This window comes from Delphinapterus leucas, chromosome 2, assembly GCF_059928025.1.
Source record: "Delphinapterus leucas isolate spDelLeu-1000000601 "Yukka" chromosome 2, BTC_Dleu_Yukka2, whole genome shotgun sequence".
Lineage (NCBI taxonomy): Eukaryota > Metazoa > Chordata > Mammalia > Artiodactyla > Monodontidae > Delphinapterus > Delphinapterus leucas.
In genome coordinates, this window is record NC_143130.1 from 14,849,843 (window position 1) to 14,867,796 (window position 17,954).

At 37.4% G+C, this 17,954-nt stretch overlaps 1 protein-coding gene across 8 annotated transcripts in view; it reads right to left on the bottom strand.

Moving 5' to 3' along the window:
* Positions 1-17,954, bottom strand: part of PLXDC2 (plexin domain containing 2) — a 416,746-nt gene that overhangs the window by 122,021 nt on the left and 276,771 nt on the right. For all 8 annotated transcript variants that reach the window (XR_016391880.1, XM_089906450.1, XM_022580461.3 and 5 more), the window contains exon 6: positions 13,179-13,297. Coding sequence is in view for 7 of the 8 variants with exons in the window: in XM_089906450.1 (XP_089762576.1) it covers positions 13,179-13,297 (119 nt within the window). In the remaining variant the exon portion in view is untranslated. The remainder of the gene's footprint in view (positions 1-13,178; positions 13,298-17,954) is intronic.

Below are 17,954 nucleotides of genomic sequence, written 5' to 3' on the forward strand. Positions count from 1 at the left end.
CACCGCAATGAGAAGCCCGCGCACCGCAACGAGTAGTCCCCACTCTCCGCAACTAGAGAAAGCCTGGGCGCAGCAACAAAGACCCAACGCAGCCAAAAATAAATAAACAAAATAAGTAAATTTTAAAAAAAGAAGGAAAACCAAGATTTTTGTCCCTAAAAGTTCATTTACTAAATGAAACTCTGATATAATTTATTTATGGTAATTGCTAAGCCATACTCAGTATCAATGTATGTAATCCCTTTTCTTAGGGTACATTATATTATTACCCAGTTTATACTCCATGTTGAAGAATGCTAATATAAGTGCAATTTATATTTAAGACAGACTTACAGTGAAAGAAGAAAAGGCAAAGGGATAGAAAGCCACAGAAAAAATTTCCAATTCAAGTTATATTTTGTATATCCTAATAAGACAAGCTCATAATTTTTAAACAGCATCATTAGTAGATGCCTGCTTAGGAGTAAGTACGAAAGCTTTGCTACTGGATTTGTTACTTGCTTTCATTCTTACAACATCTATGACTGCAGTTTTCCCCTGCAAGGTAGGAAATATTTTACCAGATAATTCTGTGGTAATTAATTGTACTTCTTCTTTCCCATACTCAAAGCAGAGCTTGAGTTTATATTGTTGTCAACTGGAAAATTCTATTATATTGTTATGAATATTACATTATCATATGAGAGCTTGTTTTTCAGGTCACATGTCTTGGATCTGCAGACATCCTAGCTTCTCTTCTCTTCACACTATCTACCCCAACTCTTCTATCTCTCTTTATCTCTTCCCTTATCTAGCCATCTTTTATTTTTATTTTGTTTTCTCCATCTCTTTTCTTCTTTTCACTCCCTTCCTTTATATTTTATCTCTAAGTCAAACTCTCTCCTCCTGTGCATTTGATCTGTGGTACATTGACTGCACTAATGGCCTCAGTCCATGGTCTCTTTTTATCCACACTCTGCCGTCTCACTTGGTGGTCCTCTGCCATTCTGCCTCTGCCTCAGTAATATGGCAAAAGAAGACAACAGCAAACTTGAAGCAGAAGAGAGGCTTGAAAAGGTGCTTGTACATTTCCACCTCCTTTCTGGGACTTCTGCCACTGCCATGAGAATATACCCTGCTGAAGATCTATGAGAGACATGTGGAGGAATGTTTTCTTTCTAGCAGAGGTCATCGTTGAACAACTAGCCCCTAGCCAATCCACCAGCTAACAACTGACACATGAGTGAGCCCAGCTGAGATCAGCAGAGTCTTATACCTCGTGAGAAATAAGAAATAGAGTTGTTTAGGCCACTACATTTTGGGGTGATTTGTTACATAGCAATACTAACCAATGCATTCTCTACTAAAGCTCTAATAGCCAATACAAACGTCTCTGGGTGTCTCTATAGAAAATGAAGTAGCATTCTTCCTCCTAGGTTTCTGGGAATCAGATAAATATCTCTTTAGGTACAATTAAACTTGAAATATTGGAAAGGTCCATTAAAAAGATGCATTTTCTGCATCTTTTTTTTCACTCTTCTGTATCTTTTTATTTTCTAGTTTATTCTTTTCCCTGTGGATTCCAAAAATGAAGACCAAGGTGTATAATTTACCCAGATTTAGATTCATTTAACTTAAGGTAAATCCATGCAAAATCAAAATGGGTAACCTAACAATGTAGAGAGTTTTTTGTCCACTGAAAATAATCTTATTGTAAATTGGCCAACCCTCTAGGAAGACAGTAGATGACCTGTAAGGACTCTTTCAAACCTCAAATTCAATGATTTAATTCTACTGAATGATCTAGATTTTCCCAAGCTTCACCAAGTACATTGTTAATAATGATCCAAAAAAATTATAAGGGTGAATTCATTCATAATATTTATCAGATATTAATTGAACATTTTCTCTGTATTATTGTAGGCACTGGAATTGCAGGAGAAAACAAAAAAGCCCCTGCTCTCATAGAGCTTACATTCTAGAGAGTAGAGACTGACACGAAGACAAGTGAACATAAAAAATACAGTATGCCAGGAGGTGGTAAGTGCCAAGGAGGAAATGAAATCATGGGGAAGATACAGCGAGGGATGGGGGCCTCTTTAAGAGAAGGAGTCACAGAAGGTTTCTGTGATAATGTGACTTTTCTGTAGTAGGAGAACCTGCCATATGGAGATTTGGGGAACAGCTCTGTAGAGAGACCAGTACATGCAAAGGCCTTGTTTGAATTGCTTTTGCTGTCTTTTAGGAAATAAAAGGTTATCACTGGAGCAGAGGGAGTAAGTAAGAGTGCTGAAGGAGATGGGACGCAGTGACGACAGATCAGAGGGAGCATGTATTCCCTGCCAGCCACGGCAATGACTCTGGATTTTATTCCAAGTTGTATGGGGAAGGGTTAAACCGTCTTGAACAGAGGAAGGACATCCCCTTACATCTGAAAAAGATCACAGTAACTGATGTGTAATCTGGACTGGAGGGGGAAAAGGGAGACAGAGAAACTAGTTAGAAGGGTATCACCATTTTGCAGATGAGAAATGGGTGGCTTGGAGTACACTAGATAAGTGATAAGTATAAGAGCTGGAGCGACAGGAAGATGATTCTGGACGAATACGCCATGGATTTAAGGAGAGTGAGAAAAAGAAGAGAGTCAACAGTGTCACCAAGACTTTTGGTCTTAATAGCAGGAAAAATGGAGTTGAGCTTTTCATCGGAGCCAGCATGTTGTTGCACACCTTCAGGGTTCATTTCCATTGCTGGCTATGAGGATGGTGTGTACTGAAGCATCCAGAGATGGAGGAGACCAGGGCAGGAAGCAGTGGAAAAGGATGATGGCAATACCACTGGCCTCAAATGCTTTTCTTCCAAATTTTATAGAGTTCATGAATAAAAGCATAGAATTTCTAAAACTCTGGTATTTTATCCTGATTAAATATTAACATGAAAATGTACAAGAAGCTTTTGATTCCCTACATTTTCCTAGAAGCCACCCAAACCTTTGATAAAATGATTACATATCAGGTTTAGAAAAAAAAACACTTTGGCCAATTGAATTAAATGCTTAATTTGGCAAAAGATTAACAAGGCAAAGTCCAGGCTTTCTCTTAGATTTCTTTCAAGAACATGTCTGCCTCTCTCCACCTGATACTGTCCTATCTTTTTCACTTTGCCTTCTTGGGCTGTTATCTTTTTACCTCAAAACCTCAAAGGCGTGGGGTTGTTCAGCGTAAGGATGGTTCATCCACTCACACTTACTGCAGCCAAGTAACTGGGCTGTGTGAGCTCTCTGTGAGCCAGACTGCAGGTTCCCACGACAGTTTATAATGACAGGCCGTTTGTTAGGCTGAATCAGGAGCACTGCTAAAACCACATTTAACATGAACTATTTTTTGACTAACATCAACAAAGCAATTGTGTGTATGTATATAAATAAACTATCTAGAATCAGAGCCAAAAATGTGCAAGAAAGGATCTGTCATAGTGTCACAGTCCCCTAGTCTATAAAGGACTCTGTATTGGATAAGTACCCAAGTCAGAGAAGCAGGGATGAAGGATGATGCCCAAGTACAAAAACTCTGAAAGCTCTGCTTATGGAAGCTACCCTTTATCCTATCTACAAATTTATATTCATCCTTAAAATGTCTCCTAAGTTAGTTCCTGGGGATGTCAGGAAGCCAATCTGAAATAATACAAACTCTGAACTACACAAGCTTTAAAAAAAAATGTAGTTCATTATTTTCAAATGCCTATAATACTTGCCTTTTTATAATTAAAGCAAAGCTAAATCTTCACTCGGCCTCTGTATGATTTGTAATGAATCATAAATTTCTGAGAATGAGTTTTACAATTAGATTCATTCCACAGGATAGATATAGAAAAGGAGCATTAACGCCAGTTAAAATATGCTTCCATTTCAGCTTACATAAGCATTTATAAACTCTTTTCTTTAAGGTGTTTTAATTTTCCTTCCATTTCACAAGACACAGATAAGTTTGTTATTTAAGTAAGTATAATTTTTTTCTATAAATGATACAGTAAGCAAATGAAGTATAGCGACAGAAAAGAGTTGGAATAACTAGACAAAATTAATGTAGGAAATGATATTAGGAGTCAGTAAAGGTAGGGCAGAGCACACTGGCCTTTGGAGGAAGATTCAAATACAAAAGTTGTTCTCTTTTCCGTGCTGTGGTATTCTCCAGCACACAAGGGCCTGACACAATACCGAAAACATGAACGTCTGTCTCTAAAACAGTTAAGGGGATAACAGCATGCTGCTTGAGTCGCAGGGAATAGAATTTTATTTTTCTCTCTGTTCTGCCCTGCAAACCTTGCCAAAACATTCATTCGTTTCCGTTATGGCCCGGCTATCTATCTAATAGGCAGCGCAGCATGTCAGCAAGGGTTTGATTGCAGAGTATGTGCTCCCAAGTATGAATCATATGCCTATCAGACGCAACTGGAGAAGAATTAGTCTAAACTCATTTTTGTTAACTCGCTAATCAGCAATGTGATGTCTAATAGCTTAATATATATACATTAAAAAAACCCCAAAGCTTAAAATTTTAACCACTCTTACCTTCACTTAACCCTTAAGTTCCTACCTTATCTCCCTTAAATGTCTGATCAGGCTTCTCCTTACTCAGTAGGGCGTCCAGTTTTAAAAAGTCATGCTCAAAGCAACGCATAAAGCCCTGAGTATTAGTGCTTAGTTGTCTGAAAACTACATTTGAATAGAAGCGCTTTCAGTTAAATTTGACATTATAAAAACATCCATTTGCTTCCCTGAATATCGTTAACATTTCGCACGATTATTTGAATCCCTTTCTAGCTTTTAGATTCTGAACTCTTTTCATATGCCAGGTATTGAGCAATGCACTTACTTGATGGCATGAAAGCAAAGGCGAGCCATACGTTAAAGATATAATCTAACATTCCTCTTACCCCCATCTCCACAATCGTACCCCATAGAAAATCTGGAAGGAGACAACAGCATGAAGTTGGTAAGTAAAAATAGCTCCCTCTTTTAATATAGGGACTGCCCAGTACTGAACTGACAAACTAGAGTGGGAGCATCATATAAAAGAATATAGTGAGGCGGGAGCCCCCTGAAGAAGCCTGTGCAACGTGGCTCAAGACAGTCAAAACCATAATGGGGACTTTATCTGCGACTATGGCTACAAAAGGGAACTTGCCTAAACACGGCTGGGAAGAGGAACGGGATTAGGAAACTGCACCCTGGGTTTGGGGAGACATGGGGAAAGTACGAGGCCTTTTGCCTTAGGGATAAATTAGCTCTTTGATCCTGGAATCCTCAGAGCAGGGACTGGATATGGTCTATACCGGCAGGAGCATCGTGTAGAACAAACCTCTCCACATCACCACAAAGCTTAAATGGAAGTGGGGCTTGGAAGGAGAAAACGTACCCAGGAAGATCAAATACCTTGTCCAAGGACAACATAACCTGCTAGGGGCAGGGCCAGCATTAGAACAAGATTTCTGTTTCTACAATTATTTCTTCTAGATTATTGATCTTGCTTCCTTGCTACTTTATTTATTTATTTTCACTCACAACATTATAAAGGGAGAACGGGTTCAATTTATCATATTCTTACACTATGGGAAATAAAAGAAAATTAAAATGTTGGGAGTTTAATATGTAAGATAACAAAAAAGTGCAAATGCAAATGAGTTAGATCCTAAATAAAGCCACGTAGATACAACTTTATACTTTATGTACTTAAAATACAGGGAAGTGCTAAGATATAAAATCATCTGTGTCTACATTTTTTTGAGAATTCTTTCTTTTTTTAAAAAAATTTTATTGAAGTGTAGTTGATTCACAATGCCATGCTAATCCTGGCTGTACAGCTAAGTGATTCCGCTATACACACATATATTCTTTCTCACACTCCCCTCCATCACAGCCTATCACAGGATACTGAATATAGCTCCCTGCGCCACACAGTAGGATCTTGTTGTTTATCCATTCTATACATAATAGTTTAGACCTGCTAATCCCAAACTCCCAATCTTTCCCTCCCCCACACACCCTCCCCCTTGGCAACCACAAGTCTGTTCTCTATGTCTGTGAGTCTGTTTCTGATTTGTTGATAAGTTCATTTGTGTCATACTTTAGATTCCACATGTAAGTGACATCATATGGTATTTGTCTTTCTCTGTCTGACTTACTTTACTTAGTATGATAATCTCTAGTTGCATCCATGTTGCTGCAAATGGCATTATTTCATTCTTTTTTATGGCTGAGTAGTATTCCATTGTATACATGTACCACATCTTCTTTATCCATTCATCTGCTGATGGACATTTAGGTTGCTTTCATGTCTTGGCTATTGTAAATAGTGCTGCAATAAACATAAGGGTGCATATATCTTTTTGAATTATAGTTTTGTTTGGATATATGTTCAGGAGTGGGATTGCTGGATCAAATGGCAACTCTATTTTTAGTTTTTTTTTTTTTTTTTCCTTTGCAGTACGCGGGCCTCTCACTGCTGCGGCCTCTCCCACTGAGGAGCACAGGCTCCGGACACGCAGGCTCAGCGGCCATGGCTCACGGGCCCAGCCGCTCTGCGGCACGCGGGATCCTCCTGGACCGGGGCACGAACCCGCGTCCCCTGCATCGGCAGGCAGACCCCCAACCACTGCGCCACCAGGGAAGCCCCTATTTTTAGTTTTTTTTTTTTTTTTTTGTGATACGCAGGCCTCTCACTGTTGCGGCCCCTCCCGTTGCGGAGCACAGGCTCCGGACGCGCAGGCTCAGTGGCCATGGCTCACGGGCCCAGCCGCTCCGCGGCATGTGGGATCTTCCCGGACCGGGGCACGAACCCTTGTCCCCTGCCTCGGCAGGCAGACTCTCAACCGCTGCGCCACCAGGGAAGCCCTATTTTTAGTTTTTTGAGGAACCTCCATATTGTTCTCCATAGTGGCTGCACCACATGAATTGTTTTTTTAATTCAACATTCCCCACACCTTCCTGGGTGGTGGTAATAGATGTTCCATGAAAAATGCATTCCCAGGTCAAAAAAGTTTGATCAGCTCTGGGTTAAATGAAGTTAATTTACCTTTGTGGCTGTTCTTCTCAGAGCCTTTCATTGCTAATAGGCATTGGGAAAAGCACATTCTGGGAAATGCTCAATTTAGAAAACACACAATTTGAGAGACATTTACTTAATTTATTAAAGAGCCATTTTGCTTTGCTTTCCTCTGCAGAGACATGTTCTCAGTTATGGAATTATTTCTTGAGAGTTTATAATTAGCATTTCATGTCATCTGGGTTTTCTCAATCTTATACATTTGTTAAATAAATTTTATTTAAATTTCATATATATATATATAGTTTCTTGGATGCATATATATTATTTTAACACATGTTAAACATTCTCACATATACAGCAATAGCCATAAAGGCAAATCACTTCATATCTAAATGTCAGTTGTTTCACTGTTCAGTTCTTTTTGGTTTTCTCTTACTCCCTTGAATTATTTTTTTCTATAAATTTTACAAGTTCAGCAAGTGTTCATCTTTTAACGCTTTCAGGATGATTACCATGAATGAAGGATCATTACAGTTTAAACAAGAGAAACAGTCTTCAAATAAATTTTAAAAATGCATTTAGGGTGACAGTTAAACCTACAACCAATTGGCAATGGTGATTTATTAACTATGCATTCTTCCACAGAAACAGTAAATGTTACACTAAGGAACATTAGGATTAAATGGTAGAAGTAATTAAAAAGTAATTTTACTTAATAAACAATAAAGTTCCTCTATACAGACCTCCTCTAAAATTTGCTGCTGAAGGAGATTGTAAGGTAATCAACCAAGAAAATGGATAAAGTGGGCTGACTCTCAGGTGAGATATGTATTCTCTATGAGTTCCCCTGTGGCCATGTAGAAGGATTACGTAACTTTTTAATTGTATTGTCTCAAACTGATGACCACTCTGTACCTCCCATGAACTGGTGAAAACAATTAATCAAATTTCCAATAGACACAAAATGAATCACATCCTTCCTGAGTCTGTATCTAAAGTAACAATAAATTCAAAATATAATAGGAGAAGAGAGATGAAACAAGTCAGAGGAAATGCAACTTTTAATATATGATAGTATACTAGGATAGGCAGCATCAAGAAATATAAGAAATTTGATTCCAAGTCTCTAATGTGTTTGGAATCACATCTTTCTTGTGAAAAGGTAGTTTCCTTGTTACATGATCAAGAGACCAAGAATTTCAGGTCTATATTGTAATAAGCAAACAATCATCACTATTCAATGGTAACTTAAAATAATATAAAGAATCTGGTTTCTAGGATGACAGCTAGTTATTTTTATTAACAGAATAGGAAACGGGAATTTGATTTTTCCAAATTCCATTTATCTAAGAAAGGACATATGTTTTTACTATTATTTTTACTTATGCACAACTTCTTTTCACTTTTTAAAAAAAATTAATAAAATAAGTGCTGTGGAAAGGCAAACCATTCTTACCTGTGCTCTCAAGTGGCTGAGTTACACTACAATAATGACTAACCAGGAAAGACTGTCAGGGATATCAAAGTGAATAAAGCAATACAGCCATTTCTTGAAAAGGAAGCTTGTAGGGAGGCACTAAGGTACAGTGGTTGGGCCTATGGGCTCTGGAGTCATATTCCCTTGGATGAATCTTTGTTTCATAATTTTGGGAAAGTTACTTAACCTCTCTGGGTGTTTTGGGTTCCTTCTCTGTAAATGATAAAAGTGACAACCTCTTAGTTTTTGTGAGAATAATATGAGACAAATTTTAAGCATGTCGGTCACTGCCTAGCATATATGAAGAGCTCAATAAATGTTAGATTTTACAAATTTGGAGGTTGCTTTTAAAAATGAATGGGGCTTCTGGTTATGGCAGACAAACTTGTATAAGGCCATCATTTCTACTACTGAGACCAAGCAGGAAAGATAAAAAACATATGAAAAGCATCTGTTGAAGGCATCAGGTGGCTGTCAAAGAACAAGGACCTGAAAAGCCAAGATTCCAAAGAAAGGAAATCACAGAGGTGAAACCAACACTGCTTTCCCTTCAAGGCATTTGACAATTAATGGGCCAGATTTAGAGACAGAAAATTTGAACAGAACTTCAGGCAGTCTCATGGAGTTGTGGAAAACACAGAGTTCAGGAGCACTAAGGCAAAAGGTCCATAGTAATTACCCAGGCGTTATGGGGAGATTCCTGAAGGACTACATTCTAAGAAGGGCTAACCAGAAATATACCAGTTTTTATAAGGGCCAATGCTCAACTGTGAATGAGCTTAGTCCTGCTCAGTAGTAAGTAATCTGTTCCCTCCTAACTGCCTAACAAAAAGAGTAAACCCTTCCTCGAAGAAGAAAATATCATCCACAACCTCAAAGCATCTCTTTACTATTTTGTAAACAATGCCCAACATTTGATCAAAAATTACCTAACATGCAAGGAGACATGACCAGTGAATGAAAATCTACAGAAAAAGAAACAAAGTAAAAAAGAGATGATAGAAACAGACCCATAGGAAATCTAGATATTAGAGTTAGCTATAAACTTTAAAAGAACTGTTATTAATATATTTAAGAATATAGATGACAAGATGGTTAATTTCATTAGGTAATTAAATCTATGCAAAAGAAACAAATGGATACCCTGAAACTGAAAAATGCATTAAAGTGAATGGTTGATAATTTGAGAGGAAACTTTTGAAAAAAACAATATGTTTTTTGTGTTTTGACTTCCATCCTAAGTAAACTGTATCTTTGAAATTAACTAAAATAAACAGCTGTGTAGCAATAAGGGCCTATAACTTAAAACATAATTTCAAATCTTTGGTTGAATAATAAAGAGCTATAAACTTGGGAGAGGTAACTTAATTATTTAAAGGAATCTGTGTCCCCACTACTTCTCTCACCAGTATGGTTAGGAGAACACTCTGACTTTGTGAAGGATCATTAAATTCTTTGAACAAATCTGTATTTACTCTTATTTCAAACAGCAGTAGTAACTGCCCTATCTCAATCTCATTAAGATTGTTATAAGTACAAATGTATTTCCTAATTTACTGATCATTATTTATCACAGTCTGCACTGTGAAAAATTATGCTGCTGGAGACATGACTACATACGGAACATGACAGAACTGGAGGTCATCTGAGTGGTTAGTATGGGCAGTTGGCACATTAACAGTTACTAAGAGAGGGGCTTCCCTGGTGGTGCAGTGGTTGAGAGTCTGTCTGCTGATGCAGGGGACGCGGGTTTGTGCCCCGGTCTGGGAAGATCCCACATGCTGCGGAGCGGCTGGGCCCGTGAGCCATGGCCGCTGAGCCTGCGCGTCCGGAGCCTGTGCTCCGCAACGGGAGAGGCCACAACGGTGAGAGGCCCGCATACCGCAAAAAAAAAAAAAAAAAAAAAAAAAAAGAGTTACTAAGAGAAACATAATTAACTACTGGAATAAATCATTTGAGGGTAATAAAAGTGAAATTTGTGTCAAAAATTTATTCAATGAAATACTAATTTTCTTCCATGTTGAGTAAAATTATTAGTAGTTTCTGAATAAATCAGAATTTTTCTTCTCACTCATGTAAAATATAATAAAATAAAACAAAGCTGGCATTAATCAGTTAAAAGCAACTAATTAGAGTAAGAACTGCACTTACCTTCCGACCTATAACTTTGCTTCGGTATATTTAATCTGAATAGGAATACAAAATTATACTCCTTATATTCTTAGGTTCTTACAATTTCATTAGCTCTATAGCTTAATTAGGAATACTTCTCCTGACTTTATGGGACTGTAATTGTGTAATATACGGGAGTGATATAAAAAGATTACTAAACACCAAACAGTAACAAATATGTATTGGAAAAACACAAATGAGAAATAGATCTGTGACTTGTTTTACATAATCTCCTTTGGGAAAGAAAAAAATGTTGAGGTATTTTGGGGTCACCACATTAAGGTTTTTTGTTCTGGATTTGTCCTTAACTAGCTCTGTAAACTCAAGCATGTCATTTAACCTTTCTGATTGTCTGCTTAGCTATAAAATAAATAAAGATAAAGATAAAATAAAGATAAATTGTGTATGATCTAACTCCATAATTAAGCCACACACATTTATTAAACACCTTTTATGTGCCAGTGCCTTTGTAAAAGGCTAAGAATATTAAGAATATAAGTTACTATTGAAGAATTGAAAACTATAACGTATGTGAAAGCACTTTGTCAAGGATAATACATTATGTAATGATAATACATCAATTACATAATACTTATGTAATTGAAATTATAAATATTTTTCTAGAAAGGCCAGGAGCACCTAGCTCTCACCTCAAATGCATGGGGATCCTTATTGTGGCAAATTTTACAAATAGAAATTTGCCTCAGCAAAATAAAATACATGACAGTTATCAGGAAGCAAAGAGGTAGAATAGGAAATAAGTAACCATTTTTTAACCAGGACAGAGAGGCAAATAATAAAGTATGATTTCTTTAGAACTCTAAATTCAGAAGGACTGATAGTCTGGAAATATTAAGAAAGTGTTAAAATCGCCTGTCAGCTTAATATTCTCATGACAAAACAGGAAAACCATAATGGAAAATTTCTCTTTGATTAAATAAAGAAAAGAAAAGGACATTTTAAAAATACCAACCTCACTACAAAGAGAGAGTAGGAAAAATAAACTGTGACTCTGCAATGTGAGACACCCATTGAGAACAGTATAAATAAAGATGACAATTTTGATAATAAAGACTAGTGAGAGAGACCACAATAAGAACACAAACCTCTGTTTTGACAAAGCCTACAATTAGTGAGATTTTAGATTCTAGACTTACTGACTCTGCCTCTTTCCAGAAATTTTACCACTGTTGGTTAAAATGTTGAAAATAATATTCCATAACATCATTCTGCAGTCCCAGCAATACACTAGATTATAATGAAAACTAGAATGAGTTCCTTTGAGCAATATTGTCTCAGCTTCCAGGGAGTGTGATATAAGGATATGGTGGGCTATGATACCAAAACATAGCTCTGGATAAGGAAGCACCAAGCAGAACGGATCTTACATTATATTCTGTGTATACTATTGCCCCAAGTAAATGATTAATTCCACACGGAAGAATTCTTCAAAAGAGTGGAAACATATAACATGGTTATGAGATTTCCAAAAGTTGGCCTATTGAGTTGAAATACAACCATCCCTCACTTTATAGAAAAGATAGATTTCAGAAGACATGACCAAAGTGAATCCTTTTTAAATTGTCAGCATCTTTTTAATAGGCAGGGATTCATTTCCCAAGGGAAAAATAACCCTTCAATTGAAAATAAGATGTTGAGTCTGTATTATAAATACCCATTAATCCATGGGTTAATAATGCCCATTATCAATTCACATTGTGACTACTGACTGCCTAAAACATCACATCTGATATATTATTCTTATATTCTTTATTTTCTTCCCCCAAAGTTTAGGTTGTCTAATAGACCTTAATTACACTGTCAATAGAGTTTTAAGCCAAACATGCTATTATTCTAATTTAGACGTTCTGTAAATTAAAGGCTACAATTTAGTCAATTTCCATTCCCTGTCAATTTGGTAAAATGAAACAAACTAAGTTTAAATTTCTTTATTCTGTCACTTTGATCTCTAATTAATCTTTCCTATCAGGTGGCAATAAACATTGGCCAAAGGGATTGTGGACTCAGCTGTCGTGGAATACTTTCAGTATTGGGTCATTGAGCCACACAAGACTTCATGTCTATTAACACTTTTGAAATTATAGCCAAAAAATGTCAAAGAAGTTGACAAGGCAAAAACAAATAAATAGTATAAATATAAGTAATCAGATTTAGATGAAAATCCTTCCAAATTGGAAATATTTTTTCTTAGAGGTATTTCATTATACTACCACAAGAATATAATTATTTAATAATTTTTTGAAACTCATGGGTCAGAATGCCAAGGATATCAGAATGCAAAATAAAACAAAACCCAAAGAATTAACAATTAGTGCTCCTCGGTAGATTTTAAAAATTGTATTTTTTTCAATAAAGCAAAAGAAACCAAGAGGTGAGAAAATGATCTGAGGTTCATGACTGTAAAATGTCCTTTTCTTGACACTTGGAGGAAAAGATAGAGAGGTCAAGTCAATAGGGAAGGAGATTATCAGTACATTACTTACTTCCTTATATCCGAAGATGATGCGTCCATCCATGAGGAGGGTTGCTTGGAATGTGAAGCTTCCCAGGTTGTAATTATCCTGGAGATGTACGTGGTCCCACTGGACAACAAGCGCTGTGCCTATAAACCCCATTGGAACAAAAGAAATGCAGTGAGAAAAATGTATCAATCAATTCTGGTGGGAATCTTCACAAATCATGGATCTAACCTTCACATCTAGGGGCTGTGCTGCTTGAATTTTACATAGTTAACTGGATTTCTGTTACTGACATAGCATTTTGGATACTTTTAAAGAATTGAGTATTCTCTAAATATTTGGTAAAATCTAACCTCATACTGAGGTTAATATTGAGCCCAGTATGGGGGAATTTTGCCTGAGGAAGTCCATTAATGTTAATGGATACTGTCTGCTTAAATTTCCATGAGCCACTTTCAAAATGCAACCCAAGTGGCTTGAATGAACTTCAAATACATTTGACAAATGCTGAGAGAGAAAGGAACACATTCAGGGAAGCTAGAATCAGACTTGAAAATGTCTATTTCGTACTTAGAATTATACACTTCCATATGCTAAAGAAATTTCTTTAACACTCATGGGAATTTTCCTCTTTAATTCACAATGTCTGCATTCCTTTGTTGTACTGCTTCTAAAAGGTTGCAAGGTAGCTTATAGGGCCTCAGGCTAACATTTCTGAAGCCCCTTTAAGTACACTGGGATGAATCTTCAGTGCTATGTATCATATTCTGATGAGTCAACCTGCCAGTGTTTATTATAAAAGTATTAACATGAAACAGTAATTGAAACACAGTTTAATAGCCACCAATGAGAATATATATTTTGTTTTCATCAGTGTTTCTCTTTTAGGTTTTATTTATATTTATTTATTTATTTTACTGGGGTACATATAGTTGTTTTACAACATTGTGTTAGTTTCTACTGTACAGCAAAGTGGAGTTCCCTGTGCTATACAGCAGGTTCTCATTAGTTACCTATTTTATATGTATTAGTTAGTGTATATGTCAATCCCAATCTCCCAACTCATCCCACCACCCCTCTTTCCCCCCTTTGGTGTCCATACGTTTGTTCTCTACATCTGTGTCTCTATTTCTGCCTTGCAAACAGGTTCATCTGTACCATTTTTCTAGATTCTACATATATGCGTTAATATACGATACATGTTTTCTCTTTGTGACTTACTTCACTCTGTATGACAGTCTTTAGGTCCATCCATGTCTCTATAAATGACCCAATTTTGTTCTTTTTTATGGCTAATATTCCATTGTATATATGCACCACATCTTCTTTATCCATTCGTCTGTCAATAGGCATTTAGGTTGCTTCCATGACCTGGCTATTGTAAATAGTGCTGCAATGAACATTGGGGTGCATGTGTCTTTTTGAGTTATGGTTTTCTCTGGGTATATGCCCAGTAGTGGGATTGCTGGGTCATATGGTAATTCTATTTTTAGTTCTTTAAGGAACCTCCATACTGTTCTCCATAGTGGCTGTATCAATTTACATTCCCACCAACAGTGCAAAAGGGTTCTCTTTTCTCCACACCTTCTCCAGCCATTTATTGTTTGTAGATTTTTTGATGATGGCCATTCTGACTGGTATGAGGTGTTACCTCATTGTAGTTTTGATTTGCATTTCTCTAATGATTAGTGATGTTGAGCATCTTTTCATGTGTTTGTTGGCCATCTGTATATCTTCTTTGGAGAAATGTCTATTTAGGTCTTCTGCCCATTTTTTGATTGGGTTGTTTTTTTTTTTTAATATTGATCTGCATGAGCTGTTTGTATATTTTGGAGATTAATCCTTTGTCTGTTGATTCGTTTGCAATTATTTTCTCCCATTCTGAGAGTTGTCTTTTCATCTTGTTTATGGTTTGCTTTGCTGTGCGGAAGCTTTTAAGTTTCATTAGGTCCCATTTGTTTATTTTTGTTTTTATTTCCTACTCTCGAAGGCAGGTCAAAAAAGATCTTGCTGTGATTTATGTCAAAGAGCATTCTTCCTATGTTTTCTTCTGAGAGTTTCATAGTTTCCGGTCTTACTTTTAGGTCTTTAATCCATTCTGAGTTTATTTTTGTGTATCGTGTTAGGGAGTGTTCTAATTTCATTAACTGACACTGTTTATTCTTTTTTATTTTTTTAAGAAAACAAATGAGCAGCTAAGATGTTTGCTTAGCTCTAAGTATTGGATTTTCTAATCTTTTAAAAAGTCTTGTTGCCAAAAAATGATGTACAGAAATGAAACTCACAGAACTAAGAGAGCATAACTTATCTCCCAGGTCAGTAAGTATATGATTAAAAAGAAAAAAAATCAATATTGCATGACAGAGAGCTTTTGGGTTAGTGAAGATGTGGAGATGCTAGGAGAGTAGAGTGCCCAGAGAGGGCATGTATGCTCCATACCCTTTCCCATGTAACTTGCCCTATACGTTTCTTCTGTTTGACTTCCTGAGTTCATTCCTGTACCAGGTGATTGGAGTAGACCAGAACACGGTCATTACTGTGTTTTTGAGTATAACTTAATGCTGAGATCTTTTGACCAAGATGGCAGCATAGGAGGCTCCTGACTTCCCCTCTTCCCATGGATACACTGAATGTACAGCTACACAAGGAGCAATTTCCTTTGAGAGAAATCCAAGATTAGCTGAGTGACTGCTATACATGAGGCAACTGAGAAAATACCCATAATGAAAGTGCACACATCTAGGTGCTTACTGTGATCCTCTGGAGCCCAAAAGAGCCAGTGGGTACTTCCCCTACCTTGTTCCTTTGGTTCAGTCCAAGGATAAAACCAAGTCACCAGCATCTCTCTGGAAGGAGCTTGCACACATGCCTGGCACCCAGCTTTTGTGGCTGCCACCTGAGGACAGGCCCCCAGGTCATCTTGCTCTGAGAGACAATGGGGTTTGCATTCATGAGTCCCACAGGACTGTAGCACACAAAGAAGCAGTTGTTAACAGGCACACCTGTGAGCACTTGCATCACTTGCATTGGCTATCCCCTCAAGGCTCAGTAGAGAGGGAGCAGACAAAATACCTGTCTCCCAGTTTATCCCTGGAGAGGATTTGACTGCATACTTTTCCAGTATGCTGCTGCCTGAGGGACTGCCAACAAATCTAGGTGCTGACCGCGATCTTCCCCTTTGGGAAACTGATTGCTCTTGGCACACCCAAAACTACTGGATGCCACTGAGAACAAAGATGGTGCCTTGAACAATCACAAAGGTTTGAAAGACAACCAGGAGCTTGAGCTAAGCTGACTGATGAAGTTCATGTTGTACAGAAAACCACTCTGACAAGACTGAAAGAGGTAGCTATTTATCTGATGTACAAAAACTAACAGTGAGTAAAGAAAAATGAAGAAACAGGGGAATATGTTCCAAACAAGAAACAAGATAAATCTCTAGAAACTGATCTTAATGAAACAGAAGTAAGTGATTTACCCAAATGAGTTCAAAATAACAGTCATAAGTATGCTCACTGGACTTCCCTGGCAGTCCAGTGGAGAAGATTCTGTGTTTCCATTTCAGGGGCCACAGGTTTGATCCCTGGTTGGGGGACCAAGATCCAGTATGCCACACAGTGCAGCCAAAAAACAACAAAAAAAAGATGCTCACTGAGGTCAGGAGAACAATGCATGAACAAAGTGAGAATTTCAATGAAGAGACAGAAAGTATAAGAAGTACTAAATAGAAATCATAGTACTGAAGAATACAATAATTGACTGGAAGTTTTAATAGAGGGGTTCAACAACAGACTGTATCAAGTAAAAGAAAAGATCAATGCACTTGAAAACATATCAGCGGAACTGATCCAATTAGAGGAGCAGAGACAGAACAAAAAGAATGAAAAAGAGTGAAGATAGCTTAAGGGACATATGGGACACCATCAAGTAGACGAATATTCACATTATAGGGATTTCAAAATGAGAAGAGAGAGAGAAAGGGGCAGAAGGATTATTCAGAGAGGACTTCCCAGGTGATGCAGTGGTTAAGAATCTGTCTGCCAATGCAGGGGACACGGGTTCGAGCCCTGGTCTGGGAAGATCCCACATGCCTCAGAGCAACTAAGCCCATGCACCACAACTACTGAGGCTGTGTTCTGGAGCCTGCAAACCACAACTACTGAGCCCATGTGCCACAACTACTGAAGCCCACATGCCTAGAGCCTGTGCTCTGCAACAAGAGAAGCCACCTCAGTGAGAAGCCCGCCCACCACAACGAAGAGTAGCCCCGCTCGCCGCAACTAGAGAAAGCTTGCGTGCAGCAATGAAGACCCAACGCAGCCAAAAATAAATTAAAAATAAAATGATTATTCAAAGAACTAATGGCTGAAAACTTCCTTAACCTGGGGAAAAAAAACAGACATCCAGATCCAGAAAGCTCAAAAATACCAAAAAAGATGAATCATAAGGGATTTACACTGAAACACATTATAATCAAATTAACAGAAGTTAACAACAAGGAAAGAATCTTAAAAGCAAGAAGAGAAAAGCAATTTGTTATTTACAAGGAAAATTTTAAAGACTGTTAGTAGATTTTTCTGCAGAAACCTTGCAGGCAAGAGAGAGTGGGGTGAGGTATTCGAAGTGCTGAAAGAAAAAACCTGCTAACCAAGAGTACTTTATTAAGCAAAGTTGTTCTTCAGAATTAAAGGAGAGATAAAGAAATTTCCAGACAAACAAAAGCTGAAAAAGATCTTTACCACTAGACCAGACTTATAAGAAATGTTAAAGGGAGTTCTTCAAGCTAAAATGAAAGAATGC